General features: G+C 43.6%; 2 protein-coding genes and 1 long non-coding RNA gene across 3 annotated transcripts; 2 read left to right on the forward strand and 1 right to left on the reverse strand.

Moving 5' to 3' along the window:
- The first annotated feature begins 495 nt into the window (after window positions 1-495).
- On the forward strand, window positions 496-6,757 carry vamp8 (vesicle-associated membrane protein 8 (endobrevin)). The gene is made up of 3 exons (XM_023820765.2): window positions 496-824; window positions 3,900-4,058; window positions 4,546-6,757. The coding sequence occupies exons 1-3, from the start codon at window positions 810-812 to the stop codon at window positions 4,702-4,704; spliced, it is 333 nt and encodes a 110-aa protein (XP_023676533.1). The 5' UTR covers window positions 496-809; the 3' UTR covers window positions 4,705-6,757.
- A 3,143-nt stretch (window positions 6,758-9,900) lies between these two features.
- On the reverse strand, window positions 9,901-16,827 carry LOC140587606 (uncharacterized). The gene is made up of 2 exons (XR_011989249.1): window positions 16,290-16,827; window positions 9,901-10,800 (listed from the first exon to the last, which is right to left on the reverse strand). It is a non-coding gene; the product is annotated as an uncharacterized lncRNA (long non-coding RNA).
- Window positions 14,551-22,087, forward strand: vamp5 (vesicle-associated membrane protein 5). Its single transcript, XM_072708954.1, has 3 exons — window positions 14,551-16,085; window positions 19,346-19,489; window positions 20,187-22,087. The coding sequence occupies exons 1-3, from the start codon at window positions 16,083-16,085 to the stop codon at window positions 20,373-20,375; spliced, it is 336 nt and encodes a 111-aa protein (XP_072565055.1). The 5' UTR covers window positions 14,551-16,082; the 3' UTR covers window positions 20,376-22,087.
- The last annotated feature ends 2,372 nt before the right edge of the window (window positions 22,088-24,459 follow it).

A 24,459-nucleotide genomic window follows, 5' to 3' on the forward strand; every position in this document is an offset into this window, starting at 1 on the left:
CTGGTATGGCTGGGTGGAGTGGAACAGAGAATGGAGACTACGTCAATTACCTTAGTCCTGGCTCAAGATGTGGGTCTCTGACACGCCCTCCCCAGCTGTGATTTCAGTCGTGTGAGAGAATAATGTTCTTATGTACGGAGTTTGCATTTATTATTAAAAGTTTGATAGTCTTGAAGGAACACCACCATGTTACTGAAAACTTTAAATCATTGAAAAAGTTACTGCTTTCAGAGGCAATAGCACTCTAATACCTCTGACTCTAAACTCTAAGTTGTGTCCCTTTGATGAATTTGTTATGTAACTTAAGACATATGACATGGAATTTAGTTTACATTAATAAGTTATTTTTAGCAACATTCCGTCAGATCCCATCATCAACCACGTAAGAAATGCAGCTGGGAAGCAAACTTCCTGGTCGCTCAAAGACAGCTGCATGGTCACCTGGCATCCGACGGCCGCGGACACGTGCCTCGTGCTCGGTCAGATATTAATGCAGCACAAACCATGCATAATTCCAAAATCACGGTGATCGTATAGCTTGTTGCACCTCTACTTCACCTGTTTCCAGGTGAGCGAGCCGCGTGGCGATGCCCCCCCTAGTGGACGCAGGAGGTGGCCACACTCTTCAGAGGCGGGCCGGAGCGAAGGAATTCACTCAGAAATAAAAGCAGGAAGCGGAGAAAAAGGCACACGGACGTCGGCCGGACAAGTTGCCGACGATCTCTCTTGTTTCGGCTTGTTCGGGGCTAGTGGTTGTTTCCCGATTTGGCTTTTCTGACGGATCTGTTGTAACTTTTGGATTTAAAAACATGGAGTCTAACATGGTAAGTGGCACGATCACCGTCCGCGTCCCCCTGCAGTGCTCGGAAACTTCACCACCGTCGCCCCGCTTGTTTCTCGGTCCCATTTGATGATTTACTTGTTTGGCCTGTTTTGCGAAACCGTGTTTAACGAGATTCCCGCGGGAATCAGCTGTTACTGGCCGCCCGATTTCGGCGTCTTTAAGACGAAAGAAATGGGCGATGAAAGGCGGAGCAGGAGCTACAGGTTGTTTTTCCGAACCTGCGTTATTCGCTGGGGCTGCGGACAGACATCGCCGGTTATTCTGAGCAGATCTGCATAGAAATGACTGAGAGAAATAATTCAAAGTATGTTTTGTGTAAATACGACACTCCTCACTGCCCCCGAATACCGGAAAAGCCATTTAAGTTAATAATCGGTCTCCATCCAGCACGAACAAAAACGACCGAAGGGAATCGGACTTTAAGTCTCTTTTCCGCTCTCGGTGGTTTTACTCAATTGACGGAATTTCCTCATATCTCAGCTTCCCCTGTCCGAGCCCGCGGGCCATTTCTGCACACATGCCCATGTTTCTTCGGAGCATCGCCCCTGCTTTTGGCCCAGATGATACCCGTGAAGACCCCCCACCCCCGTGCCGTCCGGCTGCTTCATTCCTGACCCAAAGACCCACCGAGTGGTGAAGACCAGAGACACTAAAGAAGGTCCCGCAGACTGACCCTGATCTCACAGCAATGGGCGCTTATTATTAAACATCACAGAGAGTATTTACATTTACTGACATCAGCTCTATTCAAACAACAAAGTTGCGCAGCGGTTATGACAGAAGTCCAGACAGCTGGTTCACGGTTTTACCAACTGGTCAGCTGGCTGCCATGAAACAAGTCTGCCACACATACACATGCATTTATGTGTATGTAACAGTTTTATTACCTTGTAAATAGTTTGTAGGGTTTGTAAACTACCCCAAGGCTTTTGATGTGTCTAATTTTAGGTTTATAATGGAATAATAGAGATTTCCCGTGAGACTTCTTGCGAGTAAGAGTCTGAAAGCGTGAGTGTCACGCCAGATGCGTTTGTTAATATTTGGGTACATGAAGATCAGAGCAGGTAGAGAGAAGGTACCACAAGGGGCAGTTCTTTGATGTTGACTAAAAAAATGAAAATCAATCCCTCTGCAGGATTTTCAATGTGAACCCTAACTCCTAGCTCTTTGATGTTGTGGAGAGCATTTTCTACTAGAATGACCTAAAACCTTTTTCTGTTTACTCCATGGTGCATTTGGATAGAACTGGCCATTAGTCTCTTCAGAGTCTCTCAATCTGTACTGTCAAGAAAGCTCAGGAAAAAGTACAGCTCTATGAAAAACAATTAACAGGGCCCTTCATGATGTAAATACTGTAACTGTGGTGCATATGAGCTTACGGCTGCCTTTACTTGCTGCTGCTGCTGGTTTGGGTGACTGTGGTACCCAGAAACCAGTACGACATGGACTGACAGTTCCAGTTTGGGCAGATAACAAAGTTGCTGGCCTGTGTACTGTGTGTGTGTGTGTGTGTGTGTGTGTGTGTGTGTGTGTGTGTGTGTGTGTGTGTGTGTGTGTGTGTCATGGCTCTTACTGAACATGGAGACGCCGCTCTTGTTTGTTGCCTTGGAGCAGCTTGTCACCTGACATCCGTCAGCCATTTGGCAGAGCTGGGAAAGTCAGGGGTGGGGCTACTGCCGGCAGCAATGACGCAGCACCTCTCCGTCTCCTAGTAACCGAGAGTGTCACCTCACTGGAGCAGGGCGTGTCCTCCTTACCTGTACACGCACACAAACGCATCATTGATTCCTCTCATTGTTTCTCAAAGTACCTGGGAGAGATGCAGACTGATTGTATGAGAACCAGATCTTTGTTTTGTGATTCTCCCCTATCTGCGATCCATCTGAGTGTTTTGCCCTAGTGTGATATCCGCAGACTCCTCCATCCAGCTAAACAGCCCTTCAGCGTGGCAGTGAAATGCAGTGAAACCAACCTAAACTTGGCCGGCTGAGGCACTGCGGCCTCGATACTGTAAAATCTTCAACTGTTTTCACACCATCAGGGTTCTACGGAGAATTTTTTTATAGCTGAAGTGTTATATTTCGCAACTTTTTTTTTTTTTTTTTGAAAAGCTTCTGTCTTCTAACACATTTTAAATGTGGGCTTCAGACTCCACACTTGGGCTGATGGTGAAGTGTTGGGTGAATGAAAATTTAAACTTGTTTTTAAACCTCAGGAAAGACAGATTCTGACTGCACATGCGTAGTTACACCAGTTGTTATCAGTTCTGTCCCTGGTGCCCCCCCACCAGAATATTTTAATTCCAGTCCTCCCTTAATCAGGCTTACATGGTCCTTAGTAGGCTAATAATGAATGTGGCAGGTTGAAAGTGTGGTGGGGTGGAATGAAAACATGGGCAGGATTTAGAACCACTGAGTTAGTGACACTCTGAGGAAGCCTGTGTCTGTGGATAATTGCATAACTCACCCCCCCTTATCTCCTGATCCAAAGTGTATCGGCGATTTAAATTTTTTCTTTGGTAGTTAAACACCCCGAATCGGTTTCACGTTTTCTGGTAGCATTCATCTACTCCTACCACACAACTCAGTTTTGTATTTATTTCCCATGTGAACCTTCGGTGACCTTGATGGACTCATAGATGGTCTTAAGAAGCCTCTTCCAAGTGACACTGCCTCAAGAACTACCTTGGGTGCCACGGACCTCAAGGTCCCCTTGCTCGTCCCCATTCTCTTACTTAATCTCTGAATATGAACTCTTTCTTCAACCTGGGGAACGATGTGCTGCATCGTCTATGTGCTGCATCGGCATGCAATGTGGAGTCAGCCAAGAGCTGCTATTTCCCAGAGGTCAGTGTTACACTGCTGGTCTTTTTCCCTCCATCTGTGCCTCAGTCGGTTGGTCGCTCTTGTCCGTCGCTGGCAGACCCCGGCGGAGGGGATGGTGGGTGTGGCTTTGCCCGTAGGCCCCTCCTCCATTCGGGGAGTCTCTCCCACACCCTGCTCCTCTCGCCTGCTCATGGCCACTTCCTCTTTCTCTCCTCTTTCTCCATCGGCAGGAGCAGGGTGAAGCGCCTGTGCAGCAGGACCGTGTCAAAACCCTGCAGTCTCAGGTGGAAGGGGTCAAAGACATCATGACCCAGAACGTAGACCGCATCCTGGCCCGGGGAGAGCGTCTGGACGATCTGATGGGCAAGACCGAGGACCTGCAGGCTGGGGTCCGTTAGCTCGCCCTTCTCTGCTCCTCCACCTTCCGGAAAATTCTGGTGCCACCTGTAGATCAGTGGATGTTTGGATGACATTTAAATGAGGCCAAGGAGGCAAATGTATGCAGTACTGTGCAGAAGTCAAAATAAATATTTAAAGCTATTTATCTGGGTTGTAATGCACTTTTGCTCAGAGCAAAAAAACACAATTTAGCATTAGGACATATGCAAATCAAGAGTAACACTATAAAAACTAGTATGAATCTCTTCTGTCCTCCAGAAAGTTACTGATATCTAGTTGGATGGCTAGATGAACACCGCTTCAGTTCCCAAACCTCTCCTTAGGGGCACCCCAGCCATTCTATGTGTTTGTTACATTTCACCACCAGCTCAATTAATTAATTAACCTGGCTATTCCATTTCCCACTGACTTGTTAGACTATGTGAGGCGATCTAGTGAGCAGCACTTCCTCTAACCCCATCCCTGACCTCTCTCCAGGCGCAGAACTTCAAGCACACCTCACAGAAGGTGGCGCGGTCCTACTGGTGGAAGAACGTGAAGTTGGGGGTGCTGATCGCGGTCATTGTCGTCATCATCATCCTCATCATCGTACTACTGGCCACCGGGGTTATCCCAACAGGCGGAAGCAAACCATAACTGCTCCCTCACACCAGAGCTTACAGAGAAAACCTCACACACACACACACACACACACACACACACACACACACACGTGTACATTACGTCGGTGTGGCCCTGGATCTCGAGGTCTGCTAGTTAGATTTAAGCATTTCAGACCAGTCAAAGCTGGCCACCGCCCACCTCAAACATCTTAATAAAAACAGGACTGAGCGCCGGAACCTTCTTCCCCCTCCCCATCTCCCCATTTCCAGGCCTGATTCATTTATGGAGTGAATGAGGTCTGAGGTTCTATGATCTGTACTGTGTGCTGGAGGCTGTAATTGTTCACATGAATATGCATTATAAAAAGAGAGGGGATTTAAATTGCTACTGCAAGGCTTGGATAAGCTGTTATCGCTGTAATGTGTAAATTATTGTCACGTTGGTATATCTGTTATTTGTATGTTTTTATAGCACAGATAATCTCTTTATTCGTGAGTTGTGAGGGTTATTTTCCCTGTGCTTTTTGAGGCTCTCCATGGGGAGAAACACAATTTTACAATTATCCTTAATTCTGGTGCCATCCTTTAGGTCTTAAGCGAATCCTGGACTAGTGAGTGTCTCTGGGCTGCTACCAGAGGGCCCAGTTTGATAATGGGACACAAACCGGGTCATGGGGATAATGTAGCTTGTTTCAGCTTGTTTATTTGTGGGGACCAAACCGACCCCCGACATCTTTGGCATGTTTGCGCCGTTCCCGTCAATCTGTCTGCCACACTCGGTCATTCCGTCCGGCGACTAAAGGGTGTTACCAGTGTAACAGAACCCGGACTGTCTGTGTAAACCAGTTAATGAGTCAAATTAGTGAAATGGCTTTATGTCAGTCAAATAAATTGACTTGTTTCCTGCTGACCGCTGTATATGTGTAAACATTTTAAATTTTACCCGAGGAGCCTTAAGATATGTATATTGTGTGTGTGTGTGTGTGTGTGTGTATATGTATGTGTGTGTATATATTACATGCAGACAAATGTTAAACATAATAAGGTTAAAAGTGATATTTTCCAAAAAATTTATAGCACATGTAAATGTACTTTTATTGGCTTTGTGGATTAATTCATAAACATTGGATTTTAAATACCCTACTTCACCTATATTTATATATAGTTTAGTCATTTTGGTAATTTATCTTTTATTATAGTCTGAGATGCAGATGCCTGTATAACTAGCCCTGCAATACAGCCCTGCTGTGGAAAGTTTCTGAACTGGAACATATCGCACCCTGTAGGCAGGGAGGACTAAAAATTTGCGCAGTAGATACATTGATTGTTTTTAGATGCTCTTTCCTTTGCTGGTGGGGGGACAGCAGCCTTGGTCTTGCTTGTTAGTCATATGGTCCATGGATGAGCAGTTTACTTCAGCTGTAGCCTGTTTCACCTGCACTGGGGCTGTGTGTACATCCACCATACAGCCTTGTGGGACGGGAAAGCAGGAGTGAGTGTACACCTCCTCTGCTGTTACTAACCCTAACCCTCATGTTGTATATATGATTATGTTTGTAACATTTGTAAACAGACAACCGTTGAGTTCTTCCTCATCGTGTTCATGTCATGCCTTGGTTACAGAACCCTTAATTATTGTTTTCCAGGAAAGATCAGCCTCTCCCTGCTGTGAAGAAGCAGGGTGTGCAGAGGGTTATCGCTCTGTCCCGACTTTCCCGTTACGCAGTCCTGCAGTCAGGACTCATACTTTCCATTAACCACCCATAAAACATTTAAAGTGTTACATACTTGTGATTTTCTGCATCTGTTCTGCCCTTGAAGATCATGCCTTTCCTTCCCTTTAACCAGTGGAGAGCCGCTTGTGACGCTGATCATGCTGCCGTTCTCTGACAGCTGTCGCTCAGCCCCCCTGCCTGCAAGCAGGTTTCAGCAAAGCGGGGGATGAACTTTCTGAACTTTGGATGTGGCTGCTTCTGGGATATCGGGCCAGTTGATATATGTTATGCTGCTTATAGAGCACGTGAATGGAAATGGCTGATATTATCTCTTATGTTACAATAAACAGCTCCTGCTAATTCAATCAGCAACTTCTGAAATGTCCTCTGTATTAGTATAAATACACTTCCCATAGGGGGCGATAAAGAACCTATGTGGACATAATGTGCCGATATGCATCGACATCCAGCAGAGGGTGATATTGGGCCTTTATGGAAATACTGGGTCCATGTACTGGGGCAATATTGGATCAGTCACAGATGATATTTAAAGTTTCACATGAGTCCAGTGTCAACTGTATATTTGGTACTAAGTTGAGTCTCCAATTCAATAGTAATTAGTATTGTTTTCTAAGCTTCTTTTACATGCCACACTAGCATAGCATTCCCTCATAAGGGGTTTATCACTGAACCTCTATATAAAGAAAACATATGGGCCCTATTAAACTAACCCCCCCCCTCCTTCTGGAAACCTTGGCCCATACATCTGCCTGCAGAAAGAATCCGGCCCCATAACTGGCAGATCGCAAATTCTTAAAGTAACAGAGCTAACTTTCCTATGTGTGCCTGCCCACGTCCACGGCCTTCCCCCCCCCCCCCCCCCCAAAAGGCTGTCAGTGTTGTATAAAGGACAGGACGCCAGTACACAGAAGACACTGTTCATATTACGGACATTACAGCAGATGGAGATAAAGGGGTGCAGTCAATGGATAGTGTCACGAGCGATGCCACCCAAAGTAGTGACGTCATGGGCGGAGGCTCATACACACTCAGGCCAAATGGATTTACGAGAATATGAATCAACACTACTTCCAGGATACAAGTTTTCTTTGTGCTAGTGCAGCCCTTCTGAAAAGTGACTGAAGCCTCTGAATGCTGATGGGGGGGGTCACATGCTCTCTTTGGCAGCCGTTTATGTGAGAGAGGGACAGCTAGGCAGAGCCATGACCCTACAGCAAGACCACAGGGAAAAAGCCCTTGAAGATATAGCATGGGAAGAGCTCTGCCGACCCTGGGCTCGGAGGAGGAGTGCTGAGGTCCTGGGGCCCGGCACCGTGCCGCCCGGCCGGGGGAAACTGCACCCCGAGAGTCACGCAGCCGTCTGGCCGGACCTGCAGGGGAACTTCTTGCGTGGAGTCGTGGATTCAGACACCTGCACTTCACATTGCGTTGTCACTTCTAGGATGTCTGAGAATATCGTGACACAGGTTCTTCAGCTCTCCAGTGTTTGGGATTAGGGGTGACTATCAACAAAGAACCAGTAACAATTGGGAAGGATTTACTCCCCTTTGAAATATTCACTTCTGTATCAGACAGTCACCAAAGAGGCCAGCCATGCCAGGTTCAGCTGAAGCACTGAGGCGAGGGAGTTTCCTGGACAACCCATAAATCAGGGGCAAAATTCCAGCCCTGGAGGGCCTGCCTGCTCAGACACACTGTATTCAGCTCACTAGCTAAATGCCAGTGGCCTGTACTACGAAGCGGGGTTACTGGCTTAACGGGGTAACTTGTCAGATTTAAGGTAGTCTGGGCAAAATGTAAATGAACGAATATGAGGTCCATTTAAACGGTGATACCTTAAATCCGACAAGTTACCCCGATAAGCCAGTAACCCCGCTTCGTAGTACAGGCCACAGGTTTAGTAGGTGTGTTTGAGCCGGGAAATTTGCAAACTGTGTCACTGACTAACCCTCCAGGATCGGAGTGGGGGAACCTGCCAGAAACATTCAGACAAAAATAAGGGCACATCAGAAGCAAAATTAATCAACGCCGCACCTTTAACCTACTTAATAATAATAATAATAATAATACATTTTATTTGTGGGCGCCTTTCTAAAACCCAAGGTCACCTTACATAGTCCATAAAAACAAACAATAAAACAAATAAAAAACAAATAATTAAAAAGTTATGTACATAATCAGACAACAATAGGTCTAACGTGAATAAGCCAACTTAAACAGATGAGTTTTGAGGTTTGACCTAAACAAGTGAAAAGAATCGATATTTCTGATATCGGAAGTGAATTCCAAAGACGGGGAGCAGAGCAACTAAAAGCTCTGTGTCCCATGGTGATAAGGCGGGCAGACAGAACAATAAGATGGGTGGAAGATGAAGATCTGAGAGTTCGGGATGGGGTGGCAATGTGAAGCAGGCCAGACAGATAGGGAGGGGCGAGCTTGTAAATGCATTTGAAAGTGAGAACTAGAATTTTGAAAACTATTCTAGTTTCTATGGGCAACCAGTGAAGCTGTTGAAGGACTGGGGTGATATGTTCCCTGGAGGGGGTACGAGTTACTACCCGAGCTGCAGCATTCTGAAGGAGTTGGAGTTTACGGAGGGACTTGTTAGGGAGACCAAAGAGAAGGGAGTTACAATAATCAATCCTAGATGTGACGAGGCTATGAACAAGGATGGCAGCAGCATGGGGAGTGAGTCGGTTTATGTTGCGCAGATGGAAGTATGCAGACCGGGTGATATGACTTAACTTGCTGTATCAATGGGCATCATTGTTTATCATTGCAGATCAAGATCCTTCATTTGCCTTTTGTACATCAGTACATAGGAAATCTTACTCCCACCATCCAGTCAGTAACATATAACATGTAACAGAATTAGACAGTGCAAAACATAGGCACTCACAAAACATCAAAGTAACTGCAGAAGTGCGTTTTTATGGAATAAATGTAAAACAAATAAAAGAAATGGCTGAAATAGGAAATATGGTAAAGTGCAATGTGTATCACTGTATCCAGGGAAATGCACTGTGTTGGGGTATCATTGCTCTGTATTGAGTTGCTGAATGGATTCATGTAAACATCCCAGATTTCCAGTTTTCTCAAAAATTTCCCGGTCAGGGCTGTAGCCAAGATTTTCAAAATACCCAGGTCAAAAGTGGCAACTCTTAAGGGGAATAGGGGACATGCTTCCCCAGAATATTTAGGAATTTCACTGTGTGCATAATTATTAGGAAAGTACTATTCTTGGAGAATATTTTTAGCAAAAGTTGGGTAGATTTATAAAAGTGAATTCAAAAGTTTTCTTTTGCTTTGAGTATTTTTATTTAGAGTTAAATGGTACATTAGTCTGTCACATATAAAAATAAACAAAATTATCAGTGTACACAATTATAAAGCAATCAGAAACTAAGTGGATTTTCTCTCCAGCAACAACAGAAATAACAATAGTTTTAGTTATTCAGTCTATTTAAGGAATAACAATCAGCCATTCTATGCAGTCCAGTTTACTAAATTTATTTCTTCTCAATAACCATCAGCCGCCATTTACTCCACTAAACCAATCAAGTTGTTGATTTGATCACAAGCAGCTAGGACCGTCTCCCAGAACTGCTTGCTACCTTAGTAAATCTCACACTTCAGTAAGGCCCAGTAATTCTCAATGGGGGTTAAGTCAGGTGATGATGAGGGCCAAGTCATAATTAATCTATGAAATATGAATACTTTGATGCGTGGGAAGGGGCGTTGTCCTGCATGAATATCACGGGAGGGGGCGTTGTCCTGCATGAATATCACGGGAGGGGGCGTTGTCCGGCATGAATATCACGGGAAGGGGCGTTGTCCTGCATGAATATCACGGGAGGGGGCGTTGTCCTGCATGAATATCACGGGAGGGGCCGTTGTCCGGCATGAATATCACGGGAAGGGCCGTTGTCCTGCATGAATATCACGGGAAGGGCCGTTGTCCTGCATGAATATCACGGGAAGGGCCGTTGTCCTGCATGAATATCACGGGAAGGGGCGTTGTCCTGCGTGAATATCACGGGAAGGGGCGTTGTCCTGCGTGAATATCACGGGAAGGGGCGTTGTCCTGCAGGAATATCACGGGAAGGGCCGTTGTCCAGCATGAATATCACGGGAAGGGGCGTTGTCTTGCGTGAATATCACGGGAAGGGGCGTTGTCCTGCAGGAATATCACGGGAAGGGCAGTTGTCCAGCATGAATATCACGGGAAGGGGCGTTGTCCTGCGTGAATATCACGGGAAGGGGCGTTGTCCTGCTTGAATATCACGGGAAGGGGCGTTGTCCTGCGTGAATATCACGGGAAGGGGCGTTGTCCTGCGTGAATATCACGGGAAGGGGCGTTGTCCTGCGTGAATATCACGGGAAGGGGCGTTGTCCTGCGTGAATATCACGGGAAGGGCCGTTGTCCTGCGTGAATATCACGGGAAGGGCCGTTGTCCTGCATGAATATCACAGGAAGGGCCGTTGTCCTGCGTGAATATTGAAACCTTTTTGAAAGGTGCCGACTTCTACTTGTACCAGTGTTTCAAGAATGTATCTGCTAGTAATTGGCAGTAGATCATTTAGCTCATTTTTACACCATCAGCATGTTGGAAAACTCCAACAAGTTCATCACTGACAATTGCAGCCCACATCACTCCTTAACCACCTTTTTAGCGCATATAGACTCCATCAAGAATCACTCGTCTTGAGATGTGACTGTGCCCATTCTTGATGTTTTAGCTTGTGTGCCTTATTAAGTGGAGGTCGTGTTTCAGCCTTTTTGACCTTGTCACATAGCGCACTGCACCTAGGACTTCCGGAGATTCCGTTCAAGATTGCAGTTTTGAAAAATGGTGGCATTTGATTCGAATGAGCTTCTGGAAGTCTCCCCTTTAATTTGACATGTATGTTTGGCAGTCAGTTTGGGTCTTCTCTCTACATGCATCATCCATTTTCTTGGCTGTTGGTCATGAAACACTCACGTTGTATGGTGATCACATTTTAAAAGTTTGGCATTTTCAATTATTTTACATCCGTCTGACTGGCACTTTACTATTTTGTTTTCTTTTTCGCCACTCTGTAAGATCCTTTTTGGCCCATTTAAATAGTAACCATAGTGTTGAATTATTCTGTACATGAATGTATCCACTACCCTTTCCTGTTTTACTCAAAATAGAAAGTACTCAGACCAAACAGTTGCTGGATCCCCATAGCCAAAGGGGAACCTTCTGGGTTGATTTCACCTGTCATTATTACTGTATAATATTATTTGATCTCCGTAAAATACTTTAAATCACATCCGTGTGAAATGTTCTGCACAAATAACCGTATGTTGTATTTGCTATTTTAGTAGTAAACTTTCAAAGTAGACAGTGACTAAAAATATAAAATATCTTCCTGTTCATATTATTTTAACGGATTTTTTTTCCAATTACGGTCATTGCATTTCATGTTCCACCTTTGTAATATGCGTGCGCCTTTATTCTACAGTAAAATACCGTTATAACGGACTTCAAAGGACCTGGCAAAACAGTCCGTTACATCCAGAGTTGCTGTATGCCCAGAACACAACTACAGGACACCATTTACTCATGCCACACCCCAGCAGACACACTTAATTGTGGTATAAATTATTATATTGTACATGTAGTAATCCAACTTTACCTGACTAGATGCGTGACTATTAATAATACCGACTACGTACATATCTGCGCTGGATATCACTGGCACGCCACACGCCTTGTAGGCGGAACTGAATGTACGTTATAGCTGAACAGAACTACAGCTAAAAGCGACCCAGGGGACCAAATTGTTTGTCCATTAAGCGAAATTCCGTTATATGCGAGTCCGCTATATCCGATGCTTTTTCTGCATGTTCGTAAAGGCGCACGGCCGGGACCAGCGGAGCTCGTCCGTTATAGACAATATTCCGTTATAAGCCAGTCCACTATAACGGGATTTTACTGTAATTATTTTGGAATTAATTGGAATGCTAAGACGTGATTTTATATGCTTTATTATATTTATTATGCAGCAATCTCAGCTCTGTTCTCTATATTATGGAAGTATCACGCAGAGCTTTACTTAAGAAAAGATGGTTTTTATTCTCTGCTTTCTCGTCTTGCTTTTACTCACAGCACTGACTACAGGGTTCCATTTTTTATACACGTATATACACTCACCTAAAGGATTATTAGGAACACCTGTTCAATTTCTCATTAATGCAATTATCTAATCAACCAATCAGTTGCTTCAATGCATTTAGGGGTATGGTCCTGGTCAAGACAATCTCCTGAACTCCAAACTGATTGTCAGAATGGGAAAGAAAGGTGATTTAAGCAATTTTGAGCGTGGCATGGTTGTTGGTGCCAGACGGGCCGGTCTGAGTATTTCACAATCTGCTCAGTTACTGGGATTTTCACGCACAACCATTTCTAGGGTTTACAAAGAATGGTGTGCAAAGGGAAAAACATCCAGTATGCAGCAGTCCTGTGGGCGAAAATGCCTTGTTGATGCTAGAGGTCAGAGGAGAATGGGCCGACTGATTCAAGCTGATAGAAGAGCAACTTTGACTGAAATAACCACTCGTTACAACCGAGGTATGCAGCAAAGCATTTGTGAAGCCACAACACGCACAACCTTGAGGCGGATGGGCTACAACAGCAGAAGACCCCACCGGGCCCCACTCATCTCCACTACAAATAGGAAAAAGTGGCTACAATTTGCACGAGCTCACCAAAACTGGACAGTTGAAGAATGGAAAAATGTTGCCTGGTCTGATGAGTCTCGATTTCTGTTGAGACATTCAAATGGTAGAGTCAGAATTTGGCGTAAACAGAATGAGAACATGGATCCATCATGCCTTGTTACCACTGTGCAGGCTGGTGGTGGTGGTGTAATGGTGTGGGGGATGTTTTCTTGGCACACTTTAGGCCCCATAGTGCCAATTGGGCATCGTTTAAATGCCACGGCTTACCTGAGCATTGTTTCTGACTATGTCCATCCCTTTAGGACCACCATGTACCCATCCTCTGATGGCTACTTCCAGCAGGATAATGCACCATGTCACAAAGCTCGAATCATTTCAAATTGGTTTCTTGAACATGACAATGAGTTCACTGTACTACAATGGCCCCCACAGTCACCAGATCTCAACCCAATAGAGCATCTTTGGGATGTGGTGGAACGGGAGCTTCGTGCCCTGGATGTGCATCCCACAAATCTGCATCAACTGCAAGATGCTATCCTATCAATATGGGCCAACATTTCTAAAGAATGCTTTCAGCACCTTGTTGAATCAATGCCACGTAGAATTAAGGCAGTTCTGAAGGCGAAAGGGGGTCAAACACCGTATTAGTATGGTGTTCCTAATAATCCTTTAGGTGAGTGTACAAGACTCATTCTCAAACAAAATCATGTAATTTTGGTACACCTTACAGATTAACAAAAACATTCAATCAGATAATGTAAACTATAATGTCAAATGAGGACATATAATTCAACAGATTACATGACATGAATAGTAAGGTTGCGGAATTTCGTCCGACGGAACGATCTTTTGGGAATCTGTTCCCAAACGTCGGACGTTCTTTGAGACAACGCTAAACTAAGCGAGACATTCTGGTCTGGACCTGGCTTGTTCGCAGGTGTAAATTACCATGGTAATTCAGCGGGGATTCATTTAAGACACGTTGATGGAACGGAACTCTCACTTAAGTAAGACTCACTTGTCAAAATAAGTCAGACTTTCCCTTAATCCTGCTTCATGGAATATCCCCCAGGAAATGGGGCAAGGGAGCAAGACTGGGAAGCAATTACTACTACAAACACACAGTACCATCTAACACTTAAGTACATAGATACCAAGGACTTACAAGGGGCAGGTGTGGGCTATAAAGAACTAAGGGCAACGAGGAGCAGGTGAGGTCAATCAACGGGTACAACAGGTTCAAACACTAAGGGAAACAAAAGAAGGAAAACCAAATGTAATAAGCCAGGGAACAAACACAAGGGACTGTAACTGGAATATATACACAAATAAACCAAGAAAACATAAAATAACAAATGTTAAACAAAAAAAAAAAAACTAGTTGAGACTGACCTCTGGCCAGCCTCAAACCCAGAATCAAAAGGGAGTTTAGAACAGTAGCTGACAGTTTACCCTGTTAACCGAAAAGATGGCCCGGCAAGTTAGTAAACACAGTTGGGACCAAAGTCCACAAGACAGATGGGGGGACAGGATGGTCTGCGACACCTGCTGGCCAAACAAAGGAAAGACACATGGGATCAGGCCAGATGTGCACCAATCCTGACAGATACAAGCAAAATGCATACTTGCCTAATAATTCTTCATGCCTTGTACAGTGTAAATTATGATTTTTTAAAAACTCTTTCTGAGTACAGCAATAAGTTTGGAGAACGTTTGGACATGACCTTGGTGTTCCCAATGGTAGATATGAGCATGTGCCTGGTTTTGTATGTTGCGGGATGGCACCATGTTTGCTGCTGGTGTTATGCATATCAAGGTTGCATTCTTTTTAAAAGTACAAGGCACATTTGAGTTGTGGGTTCTGTTTTTTTAGTTACAGGGGATTTTTCATCTGGTTTCATTTTCATTTACTTTTACAGACCTTCATCCAGACGTTCTGGCAGACTTTCATCATACAGCCTGCCCAGTGTCGATGCAACCGTGGGAAGCACAGCCCCAAAAGGCACTTTAAATGAATAAGAGTGATCCCCAAATTTCCATATATAGACTATCCCACACTTAGCACATATCCCACAATCATACGGAAAGTGAGAGAAGAAGCTGACTGGAGTAAGCGGGTGGGTTTTAAGAGCTCCGCTGCCGAAACCGCATCTCGGTACGTTTCCTTTTCTTAGTTTAATTTCCGCAGCGTGTTTTGCCTGGTTATAATCTAGGTGCCTAATGCGATAATTAAAGAGGCATTTACAAAATAGGCTATCGCAATAAAAACAAACAACATTTATACACGAATACAAAGTAAACGATCTATACAAGATTTTCAGTGTTCACCAGGAATCAACGGCAAAGTGTATACTGTAATTAATCAAGGAGGAATTAATCAGACTAACAAATCTGCAGCGATAGAAATGAATACTAATATAAAGAGCAAACCATGTCCTAAAGTAATGCTATTGCATTTTTGGTTATTGATTTATAAAAAAAAAATTTAAGTAACAAAAGTATCTATGTAGCTGAAAGTAGATTCGTTTGTACTGTCTCAAATACGAAAATGGGTAAACCGTGTGGAAGTGGAAAAATTTTCATAACTATATATAGTAATCGGGGTTGGTTTAGAAAGGAAAAGGAGTGGACACATTTATTCTATTAGAAAACTGTAGATAGTAGGCGTCAAGTAGTGCCAGGTCCTATAAATAAAGTGTAACTTGAGATAAAATGTTTTTTTGCGCACATATCTCTCCTTCGTCATGTCCTCCGTTGTGTCTGCTAGCAGTCACTCTGAGATAAACTGAGTGGGTGGTTTGAGTCCGGACGGAGCAGCTTTTAAACGGGGGGAGTGACAGGCGGCAGACACAGCTGCCACAGCGGCGGAGGAGGCGCGGCTTCTGACTCCGGCGAACGGCGGCTCCTGTCGAGCTGCGCTCTCGGATGACAGCTCAGAACGGACAGTGACGCCGCTGGTCCCGAAAAATGGTGAGTAGGCAAACACGGATACATGCAAATGCTTGTATTTTGTTTTTAAAGCTCTTCCACTTTCCAGAGTCACACCGTTAGAGCCTGAACACTGATGTTAGTTATATAAGTATACCTCACCATTAACAGTCAGTGTATTTGATGTAAAAACACGCTGGGTTAATCAATTTAGTTACTATCGATTGCCTCGTGCCTTGTGCTTACCGTGGAGATATTCTTGATCATTCACTTTGTTGTAACTAGCATGAACATCCAAGTTTCACAATAAACACTAAACTGAGATAAGACTTTTAGGGGCATCAGCCCACGGCTGACAGTGAGATGAAACTCTACATCTGCAGGACGTAAACTATTCTGCTGTTTAAGAGGCAGCTGCTCAGCTTGTACTTTGCTGTCAACTGGACGTTTTTCCTTGGGAGAAGCGAGACTTGCACTGCCGGAGTTTCCTCTTGGCGCCAGAGGCATCCAGCTGACAGGCGCATCCTCAGTCCTGGAGTGAGCACTGCTTAGCTGGCAGGAAACACCAGGTACAAACAGGCAGGGAAGAGGCACGGAGGTCGAGAAAGAAGGAAGCTAGAAAGGAAGGAAAAGAAGAGCGAAGTGTGGCGCTTCCTGAGTCTGCGGCATCTCACTGCTCGACCCCGGGTGGAACAACACTCAGATTTACAGCAGGGTCACTGAGGTGGTCTATTATCTGGTGTCACGCGACTCGGAAACCGGGAGGACTTCGTTTTTTAAATTTCCAGACAGGTCCACAGTCAGAGTCGCTAAGAAATGCTTAGCACACAGACAACCACGTGAAAGCAAGGGGGCTGCCCAGTGAGGGGACGCGACAAAAGCTCTCTCACTCCGAGAGCGGCAGCCAGACAGAAGCTGTTCAAGAAAGCCGGCAGCAATGATTAGGGCGTACATTGGTTAACGACAAATGTTTCCTGCCAGTGAATAGCACCCATTGTGTATGAATTTGTTACCAAGATGAGTGCTTCTTAGTCACTGCTTCGGTAATTTCCCACCATTTTTAATTGCGGAGATTTCCCTTCTCTTCTGGAGTAGCCACACTTAAGCTTGTGTCAGACAAAAATGTGGAGCTTTCCTGTGTCAGAGAGGTACAGAAACACATCATTGACAGTAGATGTAAAGGCATTTGTTGTTCCCGGTTCCAGATTAAAGTATGATTTACAAATCAGCTAACGGCTCAACTAACACAAAACGATACAGAGCGTCTTTCTGTCTTCATTCTTGCCATGTTACATTTGCACCTTTATTTTGCAATAATAGCAGCAACGTTATGTGGATTGTCGCCTGCACCTCACAATGAACACCGGACCAGGTCTTCTTTCCCAGATGGTTCCTATAAGACAGTGTTTCTCACCTCGGTCCTCGGGAACCCCCCAAAAAGTCCACATTTTTGCTCCCTCCCAGCTCCCGGTAGGACTAGTTTGAGAAACACTGCTAAAATGTATGAACATGAGTACAATAATGTCAATGTTTGAATGATCAAGAATCACTCCAGGGCACTGCTGGCCAGGGACATGTTAGGCACGGTGGGAAGAGGAGGTGGAGGAGACAAAAAGGACCCCAGTAGCATTTCCCAGTAGGAACTGGTGGAAAAAGGTGCCCCAAGATGAAAGGTTGTTGACAGGGTGTTGATTAACAGTCCTGTATCAGTGGGTTGATTAGAGTTGGCCTTATTGATTAGTTTGTTGAAGCGTCTGGAAATGATCCGGATCTCAGAGCTCAGACGATTGCACTGATCTAACTGGCATGCAACCATAGTTTCTCTTTGGCTGTTGTGAAAGGTAGACATTGAACAGGAGATTCAGGCTGTGGTTTTGAAGTCCCACCCCCGCTCTTTGCTCTTTGTGGGTTTGCATGTTCTCTCTGTATTCTCTGGGTTTTCATCAAGTTACTGTGGTTTCTGCCTGCAATCAGTTGCATGCAGTTCGGCTGCATGGTGTCTCTACATTACACAGTGTGTGAATGTGTACTCTGTGATTATCTGGCATGCCCGATGCTTCATGGGGAAGACTCTAGGCCCCCCACACCCCGGTACTGGCTAAGTGTTTATGGAAAATAGAGGAATAAACAGATACAGTGGTGCCATAAAGCGTGACAGGGGCTCTAAAAAATTTGGAACAGAATTGGATTGGTCTGAGTTGAGGGAACTGTATGATATGCTTTCATGGGCCCCAAAATCTCTTGGGGCACCCCTGAATAGATGGTCTATGTTCTGACTGTGAGCAGCACGCTAGCTGAAGTGCTGGAGATACCCCTTGTTCTGACTGTGAGCAGCACGCTAGCTGAAGTGCTGATGATGCCCCATGTTCTGACTATCTCAAACTTCAGAACACAACTTGTGAGTGTGTAATTAAACCTGAATGTATTTTGCTTTGGGTTTCTCTTTCCTGGAAAGCCATGAGTCTGTGCTTATAAAGGCGAAACCCGCATTTTCTGTTAATTATTTTTCTTTCTGTGCAACTCTCAAATACATAATTTCTATTTGCATGTTTAAGCCTTGTGCAATCTTTCCTGTACTCTGCCTCCAGCTGAAATGCAGTGCTCCTAGAGTCACATTCCCTGAAGTTATGGTAAACAAATTGTAAAACCTATTTAGCTGATAGGGTGGGATGGGACAGTCAAAATGTTTAAAGTCCAATACCTTCCTTCTTCAGTCCATCATATAAGAATGATGTATTTATTGAAGTTAATTGTTCCTTATGTGAAAATATCAGCAAGTCATTTCAGGACAACCATTTGTTTATCCTTAGAACATGCATTCTAGAATATTCCCTGAATATTGTCTCTGTTACTGTACAATTGAATTTGAAAGATCTCTATAAAATCAGCTTCAGACTAAGATTCAGAGCTTGCTGTACTGACTCAATTCATGGTTGTAATTTAGCCTCAGTCATACATGCTTCATGGACATATAACATGCTGTTGGCATTATGGATGTAAATTATGGGGGGGGGGTGGGGGTTGTAATTGTCCTAATAATCAAAACCAGTCAATACAACCCACTGGACTCCCTTAAATGGGTGGAGACCTCAGCCCCCCAATGCTCAACCCAACGCTATGCTCTACATTTCACGCATAGCCGACATTGCTTAAATTATCTATGCCCCATCTAGCCATGGCCTTGCTGAGAAATCGAGCCCCCCCCAACCCCGCCCCCCCATCCAAGGCCCCGCAGCTTTAGCTCAGTCTCCCTGGCACCCGCTGGAGCTCACGACCGGTCTCTTCACATCTCCTCCCTCTAGGAGAACGGCAAGAGCCGCCTGCAGCAGGTCCAGGATGACGCAGACGAGGTGAAGGGCATCATGCTGGAAAACCTGCAGAAGGTGGAGGACCGGTCGGGCAAACTGGGGGAGCTGGAGGTTCGGGCCGACCAGCTGCTGGTGCAGGTGGGTTGCGCACGGCAAAAAGGCCGAAAACACAACCGTCATTATCACGTCTCCTGGTGCGACAGCAATGGAGTTCTGCCAGGGTCTATACCAAGGCCCTCATAGTGGCAGCTATTAATACACCATGGGTGGGGTGGGGGTTAAAAAGAATGTACGATTTGCATCCTGATTGTAGTTTATGTAGGTATTTTTAGAAAGGTATTTCCTTCTTCGCTAGATGAATGAGCTGAAGGCAAGTTTCTCTGTCTCTGAATGTCAGAGCGACCTGGCGTGTGTATCTGCACGGCGGCGGCCATGTCGCAGGGCATGAGGAGCGCGTCAGTGAAAATACCTCCATCCTGGGATCTGTCCACGTGCTCACACGGTTCCTCTGTAACACCACAAGGCTTCCTGACTACCCAAAGTCACAAGCGTGTGGCTTGAATGGCCCATTGTCACAAGAAGATGGAGAAAAACCTGTGTCATCACAGGAAGAATTTCAGTCTAGACATGTGCACATATCATTAGTGATGTTTCCTTACTCACCTGATTACAAATCAAATGGAACCGACTGGCCGAGACAATATCAGGAAGTATTAGTCACAGCTAAGCCTATAGATCAGCCTTTGTTCCAGAAAAAAAGGTCTAGTTTGTCAGCTGCTTGTTAAGCGTCTTTCGCAGTGTCTCAGCTGATGATGTTCGGTTTGTGCCTTTCCAGAGCAAGGCCTTCCAAAAGACCACAGCGACCGTGAAGCGGCGGACCTATTTGCAGGCCATGAAGATGAAGCTGCTCTTAGGAGGCCTGGTGGCAGTGCTTCTGGTGATCATCATTGTGGTCATCATTATATTTGCAGTACCCAGCAGTAAGACAAACAACACCGACCCAGGAAATGACGGGAGGAGATAGACCAGAACGGGGAATTGTATGATATGCCCTGGGGAATGTGAGGTTTGGAGGGACACTTTTTTCAATGCCCAGATTAGTGTTTTTGTCACATGCAGACTTGCAGGATCCTGACAGCTTACCTGTGCGTGGACCGTTGGACGTAATGGAACACTGGCTACAGCTGCTGCTTTTGTCCGTGTTCCAAAAGAAAAACTGTCCTTGTGTGAATATTTGCGCCATTTCGAAAGAATGCAGCAATTCCCTGTACTCAGAAGGCGTCCGGTCTCAAACATCTGGCCTTGTTTGTCCTCAACAGAAATGAAGAACAAACATTGACATCTGGCATATTTGTTCATTTTTCTGTAATCTTGATCATAAATTGTTTCTGGAACTGCAATATGCATAGAACGAAGTTTTGGTTTCAATAAACTTATTCAATAATAATTCAATAGTCTTATACAACAACCTGCAACAGTGGTTTAGGTGATGATGTAAACTTTTGTTTAGGAAACAAAGATATGATCATATGGACAATATTAGCATTAAGCTGTAAGAAGGTCAGAAATGTTTGCTACTCTGTAAATATTAGTGGTGTGATTTGACTGTTTGTGAAAGTAATTAAACAATAATACTAATGTGTAAGAACGTGGTTTAATGCATCATGGTACAGGTAAGATGTACAGTGATCTTTGACATGCTAATGTCAAGTTCAGGAGAGAAAAAATAACCACACAAGTGTGACTTCAGCATTTCAAGGCTCTCACATCAGTAAAGCTTTGGGTTTTGGGGGAAATAGAGTATTATACGGTTTTTCTCATTTGCTTAAGAATTTTGTCTCTTAAGAAGTCTATTTCAAAATGATGTACACACAGTATTTTGCTGGCCAAAGTGATACATTTTCTTTGAGAATGTTTTAACCATCACAAAACATTATGTTTTACACAGTCATCCAATGATTATTTTTTTTTTAACTTTTTTTTTCTCTGTACTACTTGCTTTGCTTTATAATACGCAAAAGCAGTGGGAAAGTATTTACGTATTTACTGGATAAGACCTCTGTTGCACTAAAGATGAGAGTGAAGTTACTTTCATTAGCTGTGTTTTAGCAGTCAAGAAAAACAGAAGCTGCCAGAAGGCAGAGCAGGATGGAAAGCATACAGTAGCAGAAGGAGTGGTGAGAGCGAATGAGGAAGTTACGCCACTGCAGAAATAACAGCATCAGTAAAGATGAAATGCAAGATGAAAGCAGCTCAGAGGAACCGAATCTGTGGGAGGAATATGAGAAACTACTGAAGGCGTACAGGAGTGTTCTTTAAAAATGAGACTAGGGTCATGTGTGAAAATGCATCTGCAAATGTCTGCATCACACTAAAATGGTACAATAAAAGAAAAACGTAAGTGACAGTTTGGTGAATGACAAATATGGTTTTCACAAACTGAAAAATGTTAGGCAGTGCAGCCAAAAATATTATATGTTGAATAAATATATTATTTTTTCCAAATGACAACCCCCTAAAGTAACCAATTTAAGTGTCTACAATGCATCAGACATAGTTAATTCCTATTTATTTTTTTGCATTTATGATTAGTAGTAATATTAATAGCTGTTGTGCCATCTTCTTTTTCAAGCTCTTTTCAAATTAGACAATCTGTTTGGACACCTGAACCAACTTTTGATATCAAGTTTATGCATACAGTTTTAAAAACAAATAAAGACTTTTATCATATTACAATACTTTCAAGGTTTTCCATCATTTGTACCAGCCTAACCATGAGTTGAAGTTGAAAATGGTTATTTTTGCCAGTATTTGAGATAGACTAACTCAAGAATGAAAATCACTTGGGTTCTTCTTTATGATGTAACATCTGGACCCTTGTTTTCTAAAATGACATTTAAATAAAAAGCCCTTTTCCCGGTTGTGCAGCCTGACATTTGACGTAATGTGAATTTGCGACATGTTTTTCGGATATCGTAATGGTTTATCGTAATAGTTGTTTTGCAACTTTTTAAAGGTTTCATCCTTAGAATTATGCCTAACTAATTATTACATTTTAAAATGACTGAAATACCAAGTTCATTGTTCTCTTACGCCACACATTTCTTCTGACAGTTGACAGCAAGAATAAGGGCATTATTCTAACCCATGACAGGCATATTTTTGTGTGGAGTCAATTTTCTACGTAATTGTATGATTGTGTGGAGTCTATTTTAAATGTAATTGTACAGTGGAGATCGAAAGTTTGGGCACCCCAAGTAAAAATGTGTATTAATGTGCATAAAGAAGCCAAGGAAAGATGGCAACATCCCCAAAAGCCATCAAAATGCAGATGAGACATTCTTATAATATGTCAAAAAAAAGTTGGATTTTATTTTCATCATTTACACTTTCAAAATAAAAGAAAACCAAATAATGGTGTCTGCAAAAGTTTGGGCACCCTGCAGAGTTAATACATTGTACTGCCCCCTTTGGCAAGCTGAGACCTGACAGTGTCAGGGACTGTTCACAATCATTGTGTGGAAAGACCAGGTGTTGTCAATCTCAAAGGTTATAAATGCCCAGACTCATCTGGCCTTGCTCCAACAATCAGCACCATGGGTTCTTCAAAGCAGTTGTCTAGAACACTGAAACTGAAAATAGTTGACGCTCACACAGCAGGAGAAGGCTATAAGAAGATATCAAGGCGTTTTGAAATGTCAATATCCTCTGTTCGGAATGTAATTAAGAAATGGCAGTCATCAGGAACAGTGGAAGTTAAAGCAAGAACTGGAAGACCAAGAAAAATATCAGACAGAACAGCTTGCAGGATTGTGAAAAAAGCAAATCAAGAACCACGTCTGACTGCACGATCCCTCCAGAAAGATCTGGCAGACACTGGAGTTGTGGTACACCACTCCACTATAAAGGGATACTTGTACAAATATGGTCTTCATGGAAGAGTCATCCGAAGAAAACCTCTTCTACGTCCACACCACAAAAATCAGCATTTGAAGTTCACAAAAGAACATATAGACAAGCCCGACGCATTTTGGAAACAAGTTCTGTGGACCGATGAGGTTAAAATTGAACTTTTTGGCTGGAATGAGCCAAGGTATGTTTGGAGAAAAAAGGGCACAGAGTTTAATGAAAAGCACCTCTGTCCAACTGTTAAGCATGGAGGTGGATCAATCATGCTTTGGGGTTGTATTGCAGCCAGTGGCACAGGGAACATTTCACGAGTAGAAGGAAAAACGGATTCAATAAAATTTCAGCAAATTTTGGACGCCAACTTGATGCCATCTGTGAAAAAGCTGAAGTTAAAGAGAGGATGGCTTCTACAAATGGATAATGATCCGAAACACACCTCAAAATCAACTGTGGATTACATGAAGAGGCGTAAACTGAAAGTTTACCTTCACATTCTCCTGACCTTAACATAATTGAAAATCTATGGATAGACCTTAAAAGAGCAGTGCGTAACAGGCAGCCCAGAAATCTCAAACAACTGGAAGACTTTTGTAAGGAAGAATGGGTGAAGATACCTCAAACAAGAATTGAAAGACTCTTGGCTGGCTACAAAAAGCATTTACAAGCTGTAATACTTTCCAAAGGGGGCAGTACAAGGTATTAACTCTGCAGGGTGCCCAAACTTTTGCAGACACCATTATTTGGTTTTCTGTTATTTTGAAAGTTTAAATGATGAAAATAAAATCCAACTTTGCATTTTGATGGCTTTTGGGATGTTTCCATCTTTATTTTGGCTTCTTTGTGCACATTAATACACATTTTTACTTGGGGTGCCCAAACGTTCGATCTCCACAGTACAATTACATTTAAAATAGATTAGATTAGATTAGATTAGATTAGACTTTATTAATCCCACAATGGGGAAATTCTTTGAGAAAATAGACTCCACACAATCATACAATTACATTAAAAATTGACTTCACACAAAAATATGCCTGTCATGGGTTAGAACAATGCTCATATTCTTGCAGGTCACACAGAAATGAAGGGCTGAGTAATGTCACTCCACCCCACACTGTATCCTCCAAGTTGTTTGTCTGCATCCTGGCTGCTAACTGGACTTGCCATTCACATAATGGTTATTTACATACCAAATGATA

This window comes from Paramormyrops kingsleyae, chromosome 2 (genome assembly GCF_048594095.1).
Source record: "Paramormyrops kingsleyae isolate MSU_618 chromosome 2, PKINGS_0.4, whole genome shotgun sequence".
Lineage (NCBI taxonomy): Eukaryota > Metazoa > Chordata > Actinopteri > Osteoglossiformes > Mormyridae > Paramormyrops > Paramormyrops kingsleyae.